Raw genomic sequence first — 16,546 nt, forward strand, 5'->3', positions numbered from 1 at the left:
CTATCTACAGGAATTCACAAGCACCGTCACCCTTATTTCTTCAGTATGTATTATGTGCTGGACATGAAAAAACAAAACAAATTTATATATGTATATCATCTGATTCATTGTTTGATAAGGTTGCCAAAAGACTAAATGTTTCCACCAATTTGAATTATGTTTGGAAAAGAATACGTACTGGGCTTGTCTTACTGATTGTGTTGTTTAAACATGCCTTATTTATCCCACTAAACATTGGACGTCGGATAGACGTGCAGATCATGTCTATATTGGGTCCGTCGGTCCATGACCAATTCTGGACATCTATTCGACGTCCAAACTAGGTCCACTATTTGGACGTCCAACCATGACCCAACTTGGACGTCATATAGACGTTCAACATTGGACCTTTGAACTGGGTAATTTTTTTCGACGTCCAAACTAGGTCCACTATTTGGACGTCCAACCATGACCCAACTTGGACGTCATATAGACGTTCAACATTGGACCTTTGAACTGGGTAATTTTTTTCGACGTCCAAACTAGGTCCACTATTTGGACGTCCAACCATGACCCAACTTGGACGTCATATAGACGTTCAACATTGGACCTTTGAACTGGGTAATTTTTTTCGACGTCCAAACTAGGTCCACTATTTGGACGTCCAACCATGACCCAACTTGGACGTCATATTGACGTTCAACATTGGACCTTTGAACTGGGTAATTTTTTTCGACGTCCAAACTAGGTCCACTATTTGGACGTCCAACCATGACCCAACTTGGACGTCATATTGACGTTCAACATTGGACCTTTGAACTGGGTGATTTTTTTCGACGTCCAAACTAGGTCCACTATTTGGACGTCCAACCATGACCCAACTTGGACGTCATATTTACGTTCAACATTGGACCTGAACTGGGTAATTTTTTGGACGTCTATGACAGGTGCAGGAAATTTACATGATTATTATAATTTTTTTTAATTTACAAATGAAGAGCTCTTTTCCAAAACGCGAGTTTGTCGTGTCATTTTGCTGTGTAATGAACCTATTCACTGCTCCATCCACGTTTCCAAATCGCTATATTTAAAATGTAATATATTTTTAAAATATTTTAAATATTATATTTTAAATATTTTAAATGTACTGCAAGATGCTCGTGATCCAAGCGCCGAACCTATTTTTAGCCTAAACGCGATAATCATAAATTATATCACTCTCTCTGTAGCTCAAACAGTAGGGCGTTGGCACGTGGAGCAGATGATCACGAGTTCGAGTCCCAGGTAAAGCAAGGTGTGTGTGTGTGTGTGTGTGTGTGTGTGTGTGTGTGTGTGTGTGTGTGTGTGTGTGTGTGTGTGTGTGTGTGTGTGTGTGTGTGTGTGTGTGTGTGTGTGTGTGTGTGTGTGTGTGTGTGTGTGAGAAGCCGATGTTTTGTTTGAGAGCACTGAGCGCGATTTATTGTAAACAAACTTTTGTGGATGGACGTCGAAAAATGACGTGCGGAAGACGTCGAAAAATGACGTGCGAAAGACGTCGAAAAATGACGTGCGGAAGACGTCGAAAAAAGACGTCGCCTGGCGTTACAAAACAACCCCTTCAATGGACCAAATTTGGACGTCCAAAAATTACATGAAAATGACGTCACTACGACGTCACATTGCGCAGTGGGATATATCTTTTTCTTTCTTTTAAAATATAATTATAATCATATCTGTTTTTAACATGCAGTCTGAACATAGCATTATTTGTTTTGGGTTGCTGCCGAGGTTTCACTGTCTTCCACTTGATTGTCGCCTGCAGAAACAAACGACCAATCCTGTACAGAACACAGCAAAAACAGACTCATGAAACCAATTTAACACACATTCTGCTGACTGAAACACCGAGTTTGCCAGGAGGGGGTTGCAGACACTTCCAGGCATCTGTAACACCTCAAAAAAAATAAAAAAAATAAAGGGCAACAGTGGTGTGGTTTGCATTACAAATAAACACAGTGAACTGGCACTGAAATAAAACTGGATCAGTTGCCAAGGAAACATTTGCACAGTAATTACAAATATCTTCACCTTGATAAAGCAAACAGAGATGTCACAGGTTCGTTCTTTTTATAATTTGAAGTTAATTGAATGAGTTTGGCATCTCACCATACTTAAGCAATACAAATCTACTGTAAAATGTGTACATTATATACATTAGTCAGATTTATTTTTATAGCCTACATCATTATTAAATATAATATAATATAATATAATATAATATAATATAATATAATATAATATAATATAATATAATATAATATAATATATGTGTCATAATTACCGCGGCACAACACTGCCACCTTGTGTTCACACCTCTTCCACACAATCAAGGACACTCTTAAAGGGATAGTTCACCCAAAAATGAAACTACTTTTTTCCTACTATGGAAGTCAATGGCTACCGTCAACTGTCTGGTTACCAACACCCTTTGAAATATCTTCTTTTGTGTTCAACAGAAGAAAGAAACTCATACAGGTTTGGAACAACTTGAGGGTGAGTAAGTAATTTAATTTTTTTGGGTGAGCTATCCCTTTAATGCAAATATGGCCTAAACAATAACATAAATTTGGTATAATGCTACCTTTTTCCCCAAACTCTTGTCTTGATTCACTATATATCAATTAAAACAAATCGCAATCATGTATTAGATTTACATTTAAAAACGTTAATTTATTGCTGCTACTACTACAGAGACTTGTCTAGACTTGCCTGCTGGCAATGTCATTTATTATTACCAAGTAAGGAAGGAAGGCTTACGAACGAACGTCCTATTCTGATAGCCTACGTCTACACGAGTATGTTCATTAAAGTGGACTTTAAAAAAAAAAAAAACAGCGCATTAAACCCAACTTTATTTTCATTAAAAGTCTCATTTAAAAAAATAAATTAAAAAAATAAAAGTTTAGAAGTACTTGTTCAAACTTGGTTAGTTAATTATTCATGAGTAGGCGTCGCTTTCATTTTAAAAGTGCATTACAGATAAACGGGTACGGTTAACTTTTTTTTTTACAGTATGCCCCATGAAAACGTGTATTAAAATAAATCTAATATGACAGTATATTAAAATATGTAAGTTAATAAAAGAAACTTTAAGTTTAGAAAGGCTTCCACGAGACTTGTATGTCAATACTTAATTATTCATGAGTAGGCATGTCTCCCCAGAGGCCCCATGTTCCTCATACAAAAATTGCATGTTGACTGCGTAGAGTGACCAAGTTGTAAGATTAAACAAAACTTACCCTAGATTCGGAATCAACGAAAAGCAAAACTTGACTGGATCAATCTCTTTTCCAGGCCCAGGCTGGAGGAGCACATGGCGGCGACGGAGTCCGGTTTAAGCCCCGCGGTGGAGTCGGTGGTGCCGGCTTGTATGTTCGCACCTGACCCGGGTTGCGCAGAGGATTCGCCCGGCGCTGAGCTCAGCGACGCCGGGGACAACCAGAACGGGGAAGCCGAGGATCATTTAGACCTCACCAGCAAGGTGGCTTTCAGGCCTGACAGCTGATCTGAACGCTTCTCTGTGTGCATGAATCAATACAAGAGTTTATTTGATCAGTGCGTGGTTTTGAAACACAGTTAACAAGTTTGAATTCAGTGCAAACGTTGCATGAGTGACACGTCGGCTGTGCGTGTGAACGCCAGCTGGCTTTACGCCAACAGTGCTGAGAGTGAGACCCCAAACGTGTACGCGATCTTACCTAAACTTAATTAATGTTGTGATAAGGGTGGATTTTAGTGTGGGCTATTGCATTTTAATGGATGTAAAACTGCAATATGAAAAAGTTTAGCAACAAATAAGGGTTTATAGGTGCCCCGAAAATGTATTTGGACACTTAAGTCAGGCTTAAAAATGTATTTTTTACATTTTCAATTCAATTTAATTTAAATGTACAAATGTATTTATTTTAAAATTAATTTATACATAAAGATGTTTCTTAGGTTTGTAATAATACAAAATAATACATTATATATTAGATTTCAATAAAACTATAAATAAAAAATTAGGTTTAATGGCAAAAATGGCTCAGAAAAGGGACAGTGATTTTTGTTTTAATAATTAAAATCAATTTTGTGAATGGTTTTGTTTGAAAAGTGTGCTTGTGCTATCATTATTTTGAAAAAAAATGTTTTAATGCAATTTAATGACATTCATACACTTCTTCATGGAAGCTTTCTGCCAGGGAATAAAAAGAAAAAGATAATTGCGAGTTATGAAGTCAGAATTGTGGGATACTGTATAAACTCACAATTCTGAGAAAAGTCAGCTGATAATTCTGACTTTTTATATCTCACAATTCTGAGAAGTAAAGTCTGAATTGTGAGATAAAAAGCAATTACCTTTTTAGTTTTTTACTGCATGGCGGAAACAAGCTTCCACAGTTCTCTGTTTTACATTAGTCTTTTGGGGTCACTATATAGATACGAAATATATGAGATGCAAACCAATATTTTGGTATTTTAAATAAAGTTATATAGTTAAATGCATTCTCAGCAAATCTCTCTTTTTTTCTAAAAGTTACTTTAATAATGCAATAATGTTATTTGTTGTCAGTTTGCACTGGTCAGCCCTACAGGAGAGCAGTATGACTGTTTACAAAAGCAGCTGCGAGAACGAATGGAGGAAGGATGCGGAGAAACCATCTATGTGGTTGGCATGGGGACAGGTAAGGTAGTTTTTTCCCAAATGTAAATGGCCTATTTAGAATGCTGATAAATTCTCGGTGTCTCTGTCTCTCAGACGGTGGTGATTATGGTTTGGATGAGCGGGATATGGAAGCATCTGTCGCTACGGTGCAGTCTCTTTGCGAACAGGTTGACGGTGACCTGATTCTGCTGAGAGAGAGGACGGAGACGGCGGGACGCGTCCACGATTATCTCATCAGGCGCCGCGTGGGAGAGGCAGACTTCTTGGAAGTCAGGTTAGAAGAGGTTTGCAAATAACTTATATAAAACATTTTTTTTAACCCTTTTCTTAAACAAACTTTGTACACATTCTTGCCCCAGAGTGGCGGTCGTAGGTAATGTAGACGCTGGAAAAAGCACACTACTGGGCGTCCTAACCCATGGCGAGCTCGACAACGGTCGCGGATTCGCCCGTCAGAAGCTCTTCCGCCACAAACACGAGATGGAAAGCGGCCGGACCAGCAGCGTCGGCAATGACATCCTGGGTTTTGACCAGGAAGGCCAGGTGGTCAACAAACCGGACAATCACGGGGGGAGCCTTGACTGGACCAAGATCTGCGAGAGGTCGTCAAAGGTCATCACATTCATCGACCTGGCGGGCCATGAGAAGTATCTGAAGACCACCGTATTCGGAATGACCGGCCACCTGCCAGACTTCTGCATGCTAATGGTGAGAGGGGGTAGGTGTGCCTCAAGGGTACGTACTGGGCAGGTTAAAGTTTTATGAACTTTGTCTTTTTCTTTGTCATGAAGGTGGGAAGTAATGCTGGAATCATTGGCATGACTAAAGAGCACCTCGGTCTCGCTCTGGCCCTCAACGTTCCTGTTTTTGTAGTCGTAACTAAGATAGACATGTGTCCCGCTAACATCTTACAAGGTAACTCAAATCTTTTATTTTACTCCAGGAGTTTTATCAACAGCACTTGTGGCATAATGTTGATTAGTGTAGACAATAATTTCATCTATTACTGCACCATCCAATGACAATATCACCAAGATATGGGTGAGTAGAATATATATAGATTTAATATTCGACTGAATTGTTTTTGTTTGTTTTATCGTAAAAACTAGAAGCAGCCCCTTTCTGGTATCCTTGCACATTTCACACAAAATGTATCATGTTTATGAAGTTGTAAGAATACAGTATAACGAAGTTAAATAAAAAATAAAAAATATTATTTGAATAAAAAATATTCCACAAGTGCTGTCAAAAGTTGATGTAAAATATCAAACTAGCCATTCGACCCTGACAGCCGTATTTGTGTTTGTTTGTGCTGTAGAGACACTAAAGTTATTACAGCGGTTACTCAAATCTCCAGGATGCAGAAAAATTCCTGTTTTGGTGCAAAACAAGGATGATGTCATCGTAACAGCCTCGAACTTCAGCTCAGAGAGGTAATTTTACCAAATCTTCTCCTGTCAGCCAATAAAATGGGGGAATCTTGGGTTTTTTTTTTACATTGGGCCACTAATCAACCACCAAGAACGAAATTAATAAAAATTTCGCTTTTATTACTTTTTGAAAATGTTACAACTCTTGTGACTATATTTAAATTGATTACGTGAAAAAAAATTCTGTTTTGGAAAGCAAGATTTCGGAAAAGTTAACCTATTTTTTTTCACAATTTTTTATTTTTCACCCAAAGAATCTTCGTAATCATCAGCTTGAGAGTTATTAATGTCATCTGAAATAATAAATGCATACTAAATCAAAGCATTCTTTTTGTGGCTAGGATGTGTCCGATTTTCCAGATCTCGAATGTGACGGGTGAAAACATGGACTTGTTGAAAATGTTCCTGAACCTGCTGTCCCCCAGAACCTCATATAAAGATGACGAGCCCCCGGAGTTTCAGATTGATGACACGTATTCAGTTCCGGTATGCCATATACTGTCCTTGTCTTTCTCTCTACCTCTTCCCCAGTCGTTTTAACCACTTGTACTGTATGTTCCTCAGGGTGTAGGCACTGTAGTATCAGGGACTACTTTACGTGGATTAATACGGCTGAACGACACGTTACTCCTCGGTCCAGATCCTCTGGGCGTCTTCATCTCCATCGTCGTCAAATCCATCCACCGCAAACGCATGCCTGTTAAAGAAGTGAGAGGTGGGCAGACGGCCTCGTTCGCCCTGAAGAAAATCAAGCGCTCGTCTATCAGGAAGGGAATGGTAATGGTGTCGTCCCGCCTCAACCCACAGGCATGCTGGGAGTTTGAGGCTGAGATTCTCGTACTCCACCATCCGACGACGATAGCGCCGAGATACCAAGCTATGGGTGAGTAGAAGAGACAAATATAAAATTTTCGACTGAATTTTTGTTACTCATGATAACAAATAGTTAACATTATTTTATATGTAATCTTAAACATTTAATAAAAAGGTTGTTTCTTTTGATATTATAAATTGAATTAACATTATTTTTATATAATCTAAATTAAATATTTTTTTGTTTCTTGTAATATTAAATGTTTTAATAAAATATTTAAAACAAGATTTAAATAAAAATATAAATAAAAATGATTCAAAATAAAATACTTAGATTTTTAAAGCAGTAAATATTTATTTAAAATTTTATTTATTAAAAAATCCAACGATCTCATTATTTATACTTTAGACACCAGAAAAAGGTAACAAATTATTCAATATTGATTTTGAATTTGAATAAATTTTACTCTTAAAAAAACTGAATAAGAAATATGATCCACCTTTTGCACATTTTTATAAATATTTATATATTATTTATATATAAATCATTAAAAATATATATTTTGTCAGATACCGAGGATACTCGTTTTTATTTTATTTTATTTTTATTTCATGTTTTCATGTTTTATTTCGACCAATATTATAAGTATAAATCTACTGTATTTTATCTTTATGAAATTGGGTATAAAAATGATTTAATACTTTTGAAATATATGTGAATTTAATATTTGAATTTGGGGGAAAAAGATTTTACATTTTTATGTTGTGTTATAACCAACATTATAGTATAAATGTATACAGTTTTACTCTATGAACTATTTGTTATATAGATATATATATACTTAAATATATAAATATTTATAGGAAAATTAGAATAAAAAATTTCGACATTGAAATTCTCTCAATCACACTTTCACCCTCATATTTGCAACTGTTTATCACTTTTTTCATGAGTTTCTCTGTGTCATAGTTCACTGTGGCAGTATCAGACAGACCGCCACCATAATCGGCATGAACAAAACCTGTTTACGGACGGGGGACAAAGCCACCGTACACTTCCGTTTCATCAAAACCCCTGAGTACCTTCACACGGACCAGAGACTCGTCTTCAGGGAGGGCAGGACCAAGGCCGTGGGCACTATCACTAAGGTGAGAGGTCATACGCTCATTAAAAGAGTTTAAAAACAAAGAATTTCATAAAAAAAAAAAAAAAAGTCAAGATCACATTTTATATGGAAGACTTTTTTTTCCAGAATTGCGTTTATATCTGACAATTCAAATGCAGGCATGAAAACTCCTCACCTTTCGGCGAAATTCGCCGTTTTAAAACCAAAATGGGTCACCTACGTGATTTGTGCAGATCCGATGAGAAAATATTTATGGGGTGGGAGGGGGGGTCGTGGTCGTGGCCAGCATTTACCCGCTATATCTCTATAGTTACCATAAACTTAGCAGCTTTAAAAAACCAATCATCATTCCTAATGCCGAAACCTGACAGCCAATCCGAGTCAGAGTAGGGCAGAATTGTTTTCAAAGTCTTTAATACCGCGAGTCTGATTACACACTGCCGAACAAAGAACCGCACGTCGGAAAGCAAGCCTGAGGTAAGTTAGCTTACAATGTTAACTGTCCTGTCAGATACAGACAGCGATGTTGCCAATGTCATTATTTTTAATTTTGACATAGAAGAGGGCGGGATAATATCGCGAGCGGGCGCGGGCGCCGTGAGCGCTGAGCGAGCAGGAACGAGTAGTGAGTTGTCGTCGAAAAAGATAGATAATGCAAAAAAAGCTGTCGGGGGCTAAACATAGAAAAAGAAAGAGAGGAAAGGAGATGGCATGTCAATTGATGCAACAGCAGCTAAATAAGTGGATGGTGAAAGGCTACAGGATTTTGTTTTGTGGCAGGCATCCAGGCATGTAGGCTAATGCCATCGGGACTACCGGGAGATTCCCGGTGGGCCGACGTGCTTTTTGGGCCGATACATCTCATACTTTTTTGTTTCGTTTTTTGTCTTAACGGTCCATAAAACTCGTACATCGGCGGCCCATTCGTTTTGTTTTGCTTAATTGGCGGCGCTGGGTTAGTGCGGAATTAGTGTGTAATGCATTGGTCAATAAAAAGTCAGCGTTAGTTAATTTTTTCTGGCACCCCATGAAACACGTAGATCAGCGGCCCATTTGGTTTTTTTCTTGATTGACACTGGGCTAGCCCAATCACACCTTTAATGTGAAGTATAGAAATATAATCTTTCAAGTATAGAAATTAGTACAAAACTAATTATGAAAGTTTCCTTTATTTTTCAGTGCATTTGTTTTACAATATATGGCTATTACTATCATGGGATTAATATTATAACTATTATTATGTAGTAGTAATGTAGACAGACACTGTAACTAAAATAATTTTTCTTTGTTTAATTTTCACCAGATTGATGAATTTAACATTAAAAAGCACTATATATATATATATAAGTTGATTGGATTGGATTTTTTGCTGCCGCATCCTTCTCACCTTTTTTACCCCTGACCTGTTTTCATGCCTGCAAATGTTTTAGCTCGAAATTGTAAGTTTGTATCTGACCTTTTTTTTTCTCAATTGCGAATTTATATCCCACAATTCTGACTTTTTTCGCAATTGTGAGTTTAATTCTAACTTTTTCTGCAGTTGCGAGTTTATATATCACAATTCTGACTTTTTTTCAAAAAAAAAAAAATTTATTTTAGAATTGTGGGATATAAACGTGCAATTCAGAGAAATTCTGAAAAAACTAAATTGTGAGATAAAAAGTCGCAATTATTTTCTTTTTTATTACGTGGCGGAAATAAGCTTCTGTACATATCACCACAAAATCTAAATAAAATAAATTGTACATATATAATAAAACACATTGTGTTAAGACAACATACATTAATGACAATATACAAAATATTAATAAATACTCTATACTTTATATACTTTTATCACTTTTAAATATTGTTGAATTTTTTTTAATTATATTCATTAAAAAAATGCATTACTTTTATTGGCAGTAGCAATACCATAAAAAAAAAAAAGTCTTAGTGGTCCAAAAAAATAGGTTTCATATTCTTTGTGAAAATTATAGTTCTTTCTTTTCTTTTTCTTTTGGTGTAAAATATGACGTTCTTGGCAGGTTCTTTGAGATTTATCCATCTGAATCGGTTTTAATGTATTGGCTGACATTATGAAATATGCATGATTGACGTCTCTACAGTAAATAAGGATTCGTTACCGTCCAGCATGAGTCATAAAAACTGGCGATGCATTTCCTTATGAAACTCCTGTCTGTTGTCTGTGCGTGTACGACAGCTGCTTCAAACCAAGCCTCTGGCCAAGATGCAGTCTACCAAGAAGACATTTTCACAGGTGGAAGGGTCTTCATCAGCCAGCGAGGAAGCTACACAGATGGAAGGAAGCCCTCAGATGGGACAACTGGTGAGAGAAACTTTATTGCATATACTGGCTTCACATCTCTTTTGATTTAAAGTTCCCTTCGGTCTGTATGTTATATTCATCTCCAAACGTTAAAATCCCTTGAAATTTCTCGGCCCTTTTTATCCCCAATACACCAAAACCTCCCTTTTCTCTTTCTCTCTTCTCCCCTGCCTTTGTGGCCAGCAGGGGATGAGGAGACACTTTATAAAGGTGGAAACAAAGAGAATGCGTAAAAAAAAAGTTTTTAAGCCCTTCAAGGTCAAACTCTTTAAGCTTCTTAAAATTTACATTTTCAGTAGTGTAAATCACAGAGGCATTAAGAGCAATACTTTCATGACTGTAAAGGACATTGGCTGATTTATTTCCTGAACAGTATTTGAATGCAACAAATCACCTAACTCTTTCATTTAGACTTAACGGTTAATTGGTTTTTCCATTAATGGTCGCTGCAGACCAAATTCTGAGTTTGTTTCTATTGAAATGGTGTTCAAATAATAAAGTTGTCTTTATTCACCATTATTGAGATGTTAAATTAAAGGTTTATGGACATAATTGATTGAAATTTCTCAGTCAATTCATTTTAGTCTTTAAAGGAGAACTCTGTAACTCTAGCGAACTCTAGTCACTTCTTCGCTGATTTTCCCTTTTGTTGTCGCATGTTTTCCCCACGAGCTCCCCCTACATCTGTGGGGGGGCGTATATTTCACAACACAGTCGTAAAAAACTCACTTGCGGCGGCCTCCTCCCCCTCTCTACCGCTGCTCATGTGCGTTTGTTTTGATCGGAGCAAGCCAACTGTATCGTGTGGAACTATGTCTACCGAGGTGGGTAATCTGGTAATACATCATACATGCGTGTGTGTTTATGTCGAATTGCCGTAAAGCAATTTGTGTTTCGCGCTCGTTCTCGGTCTAGTTCTCGCTTCTCACGAGACTTCCAATTTCACTTTGCCGGGACGGCAGTGCGCAAGTTGCAAGGTTGGTTTTCCGCCTGGGAACGCTGGGGGGAGCGGGGAAAGTCACCAATATCACCAGAACAGGTTGTTTAACCATCCAAATGATTTCTAGACAGTTTTATTAAGTTAAAAAAGTTACCAAGTTCTCCTTTAATTGCCATTAATAAAAAAATCGACAGAAACAATACACTTTAAAAATGCACGTCTGAGATTCATTGAATGTCAAAAAAAAAATGAAAGAGAATTGTCAAAATAAATGAAATGTAAGTTTGTTTTTGTTTTGTTTTTCATTTGTTCATTTTTCAATTACAAACAAATCGTTCAGTATTTATTGATTTATTTAATTTAATTTGATTACACGTGGCAAACTTAAAAAATAGACTTTTAATGTGCTTTTAATACATAATTGAATGTAAAAAATGAAAAAGAATTCTGTTAAACTTAGAAAATAAATAAAATGTAGTATATTTTGTGTTTTTCAACAAACCAAAAAAAGTAATTTGATTTGATGACACATGACAAACTTAATACAAACCCCCCCCAAAAAACTATTGACCAGTGATAAACTCCCCTGAACTCTAGTAACCACCCATGAAATGATCTAAATATTTTGTATTATATATATTATTATATTAAATATTATATATATTAATATATTGTGGCTTTTATAAACTCGTTCAGTTGATTTGCTGAAATTCAGCCAAACTTTAATTGCCATTAACTTAAATGGGACAAAAGTCAAAAAATGAAAGATAATTTTGTTAAATGTAGAAATTATTTGATTTTGCCAAATTGATAAAAACCCAACATTGTTATGGGAAAAAAATGTTTTACAACATGGTATTTTTAAAGTGCGACTTTTATGTCAATAAAAAAATAAAAAACTTTAATGTGCTTTAGAATCCAAAATAAAAAAATATGCACAGTAAGTCCATGTTTTAATTTGTTTTGCTAAGACAAAAATGACAAACAAATCAGTATTTATTTATTTATTAATTTATTTGAACTATTATTCAATGTTTCTTTTTTATTGAAATGACATGATTTAAACAAAAACTGAAAAAAAAAAAATATGGTAACACTTTTCAATAAGGTTTCATTAAGTAACTAATTTAGTTACCTGAACAATGAACAATACTTCTACAGCATTTATTAATCTTAGTTAATGCTAATTTCTGCATTTACTAATCCATTTTTAAAATCAAGTTGTATTTATTAACAATAATTAATGCACTGTGAACTAACATGAACAAACAATGAACAGCTGCATTTTTATTTACATTAACAAAAGATAAGTAAATACAGTAACAAATGTATTGCTCATGTTAGTTAATACAATATCTAATGTTAACAAATGAGAGGGGGGAGGGGGGAAAAAAGTATTTTAGAAAAACCTAGTATTTTTAACGTGAGATTTCAATTTTAAACATGAACTTTAATGATTAACTAGAAAAACATCGAAAAAAATAAACTACTGACCAGTGAGAAACTCCCTTTGACTCTAGTAACCACCCTAAATGATTTGGTTTTCCTCACGTCTTTCAGTCTGGTGGAAGTGGTCGACGGCGTGGCGGACATCGGCACAAAGGCAAATCATCACTGAGCAGCGGCACTGGACCGGCAACTACAGCTACTGGAGTGAGCGGCAACTGAGGTTCCTCCTCCTCTCCCACCATTACTACTGGTCATCTGACATCAACATTTTTAGTGAACACCAGAGGGCAGTAAAGCCTTGATTTTTCCCCCCCCATTTTTTTGTTTGCTCTCACTAAACCTCCTTAATTAGAAACGTTCATCTCCACTGACACAATCGTGCCAAAACCCTGACTGACAAGCAGCTGTTGTGTTCCTCGTCCACCCGCTCTTTTTTTTCTTTCTCACCCTTATCAAACCCTTTTACTTAATTTTCTGTCAGCCATTGGAGTCTTAACATCCTGTAATAAACACCCCGAAATCCCGGATTTTGTAGCCGGAATGTTTCCCCGAGGACCCAATTAAGGAGCCTACGACCGAATCCCTGTTTGTGTTCAGCGATTTTGCTATTTTTCATGTCATTTTCCTCCTTCAATTGAATTTGGCAAATGCTAACGGAGATGAAAGGGAGAAATCTGTTCTGCTTGTCAATCTCTCATGCCCCCTCATCCTCTTCGGATTTTAATGAGCGTTGTAGCTGCCGAGACGCACACATTCACGGCAGATAAAACCGGTCCCTCTCGGAGCATCACAAATTAGGTGGCTTTCTGCTCTCCCATGTTGCTTTTTCATTTCGTGACCCAGCATTACTTTCAAAAGGTCTCACCCTTTCAACGAAGAACGTTTTTTCCTCAAAGAACAGGGAGCTAACCGAGACGACATGCGGCATTTCATTTGGATTTCTGTTTTCACTTTCTTATTAAACCATTTTTTTCTCTCTACTCTTTATTTATTCTAGACTCTTTTTCCAATTAATTTACCTGTGCGAGGCACTTTTGAGTAGCGAGAGTAAACCTTGAACAAACGTTGACTAATTCACCCACAAACCACAGTTTGGTCATTTACTCACCGCCATGTCATTCCGAATCAGCTTGGCTTTCTTTTTCCGGTGGAAGAGTTGTTGTTTTCCATGCAATTGCAATTAATGTTTTTATTTTATCAGTCACTTTTTCTGTAATTTGACGGATCAAATGTAAAGAATTGACTTTATTGACATCACAAAAGTGCCATAAAAGTGGTCCGTAATACTTGTGCGCTATATTTCAAGTCTTCTCAAGTCATACGAGATTGTGCGGGAAACAAAACTAAATTTAAGTTTTTTTATGTATATTCTTCCCCTACTGTTAATCGTAAGTAAATCGAGTCAGTAAGTCAATAATGACGTTTCTTTTGCATCAAAAAAGTACCATAAAAGAGATCCATAATATTTGTGAGCTATATTTCAAGTCTTCTCAGTTCGTGTGATAGCTTTGTCACTCATTTTAAGTCGTTATTTATTGATATTCTTTCCCTTCTTTTAATAATTATTAACAAATCAAGCCATTGAGTAAGTAATGACGGTTCTTTTACATCACAAAAGTACTATAAAAGTGGTCCATAATACATGTGCATTATATTTCAAGTCTTCTCAAGAAATATGATAGCTTTGTGCAAGAAAGAAACCGAAATTTAAGTAGTTTTTACTGATATTCTCCCCCTACTATTATTCGTTGAAAGCAAATTGAGCCAGTGAGTAAATAAACAGGGTTGTTTGGCGTCACAAAAGTACCATAAAAGTAGTCCATAATTTTTGTGCGCTATATTTAAGTCTTGTCAATTCGTATGATAGCTTTGTGCGGGAAACAAAACTATTTAAGTTATGATTTATTGATATACTTCCCCTACTTTTTAATCTTTGTAAGCAAATCGAATGAATCATTCAGATGGTTTTGTGACTCAAAAGAATGATTTGTATACAAATTAATTGACAGTACATATCTCATGAACTTTACATAGAGATGTAGGGTGGACGTCAATATTTTTTTAACTTCAATGTTGGTCTATTTCTTGCACAAAGCTACAAAATGGCTTCCAAAGACTAACCACAAAAGTCATATGGACCACATTTATGGTGATTTTGAAGCTTGAAAACTATGGTTCCCATAGTTCTCAGGTTTGGAAAGACTTTAGGGTGAGTAAATGACCACATTTTCACTTCTGGGTGAACTATACCTTTTAAATATGAACCTTAAATGGTGTTAATATAAAGTAGTGCATGATAAGATACCAGACCAACAGAGTTCAACACTGAAAACTTGAAACTATCATTTCATAATGTCCATTGCCATTTTAATGGACAAAAGAAAAACACAATGCCCACACAACTGAACATAAATAGCTTTCATTTACATAGTTTTCATGAGCCCAATGTGGCATTCACAGAAGGCATCGATCAAGGCAGTTCTGGTTCTCGTTCTTTGGTTTGATCTGCTGTTCTTATCTTTTGAATCAATAAAGGTGAACCACAAGGTCTGTACTATCAGGAAGATATTTAGACATTGATTTTAGTTTTATCCGAGGCAGCCAAGTAGATTTGAACCTTACAAGCCAAGTAGATTTTTTGTTAAATTTTTTTTTTACACATGATCTCTACAAGTTCACTCAAGAGAACGGCTCATGAAGACCACATGCAAGCCTTGGAGTTATGCAAAATAGATTTTCTTCACAAACCTGATGGATAATATTACTATTGTTATTTCTTTTTTGTGGTTCTTTTTTTCTCCCCTCAAGGCTGGTATGTGAAATGATTTTCAGACAAAAAAGGTCTGAAGTTTTAAAACATTCAGTGCATTGATTGTGATTTTCTCCTGGATTCAATCCCCTTTTAGCGCATGATTTCATTTTTCTGCATAAAAATATCCTTGTACATTATGTACAAATAAATAAATAATAAGTCATTTTTGTTGTAAATCCTTTTAAATAAAATACGAAGTTATACAGAAACTATTTTAAATGCAGTTATCAGTCATTTCCCTGTATTTTTTGGCTAATCAAATGCAAAGATTTGATTTAATTGTCTTTCATCTGCACTGTTATGTCTTTAGTTTGTCTAATGTGAAACAACTCCTCCTCTGAGAAACTATTGAACTGAATTATTTGTACACATTTAGTTTAGTTTCCCTCAGACACTCATTTCTAATTTGTTATTCGCTCTTCTCTCCAACACGCCGAACAAATACGCCATAAAAGAATCAAATTACTTACTGTCTCCATCCCCACCGCTGCGTAAAAAGATATGAAACGCTCTTCGCCAACAAAACTCAGGCATTTAGGTAATTTTGTCAAAACTCATTGAAGTGGCGGCATTAAAAAGCCAGCCAAACGTCAAGGCATATGGTCAAGCCGAGTCCCGTGGCGCCCATTATGTCCCTTCTCCACCAGAGGGGTCGGATGCCAGTTGTGTCACTGAGATTCCAATAAACGTGTTATTAAAAAAGCCAATTCCAGTCTGCACCATGTGTTGCCTTGGCGTGTTCAATTGTATTGAGATTTTTGAAAAGGCATTATAAACCATGAACCAAACCAACCAACTTTAAGGGGAAAATGGACTCAAAGCTCATAGACATGGACAAAAAGCCACAACATTTTGATTTTGATTGGATTTTAGCATACAGCATATGAGCAAAAACTGATTAAAACTCAGGAACTTGGGAGCTGTTTTGATTTCCACAAGAAGCAAGGAAATGTGGAATCAAGTAGATGAAGTGTTTAGTTATC

General features: G+C 36.1%; 1 protein-coding gene across 1 annotated transcript; it reads left to right on the plus strand.

Moving 5' to 3' along the window:
- Positions 1-3,183: 3,183 nt before the first annotated feature.
- gtpbp1l (GTP binding protein 1, like) lies at positions 3,184-15,775 on the plus strand. Its single transcript, XM_082138226.1, has 11 exons — positions 3,184-3,499; positions 4,571-4,682; positions 4,757-4,937; positions 5,023-5,371; positions 5,455-5,578; positions 5,982-6,096; positions 6,435-6,579; positions 6,658-6,976; positions 7,877-8,055; positions 10,237-10,362; positions 12,863-15,775. Exons 1-11 carry the CDS (start codon positions 3,332-3,334, stop codon positions 12,968-12,970), a joined length of 1,926 nt encoding a protein of 641 aa, XP_081994352.1. The 5' UTR covers positions 3,184-3,331; the 3' UTR covers positions 12,971-15,775.
- The last annotated feature ends 771 nt before the right edge of the window (positions 15,776-16,546 follow it).

This window comes from Leuciscus leuciscus (assembly GCF_965113295.1).
Source record: "Leuciscus leuciscus genome assembly, chromosome: 15".
Classification (NCBI taxonomy): domain Eukaryota; kingdom Metazoa; phylum Chordata; class Actinopteri; order Cypriniformes; family Leuciscidae; genus Leuciscus; species Leuciscus leuciscus.

Bases quoted from the DNA above. Each gene is read 5' to 3' on its own strand.
- gtpbp1l (XM_082138226.1), top strand. From the start codon at position 3,332: ATGGCGGCGACGGAGTCCGGTTTAAGCCCCGCGGTGGAGTCGGTGGTG. The intron at 4,938-5,022 runs GTTAGAAGAGGT...TTCTTGCCCCAG, and splicing joins GCAGACTTCTTGGAAGTCAG to AGTGGCGGTCGTAGGTAATG. The intron at 10,363-12,862 runs GTGAGAGAAACT...CACGTCTTTCAG, and splicing joins GCCCTCAGATGGGACAACTG to TCTGGTGGAAGTGGTCGACG.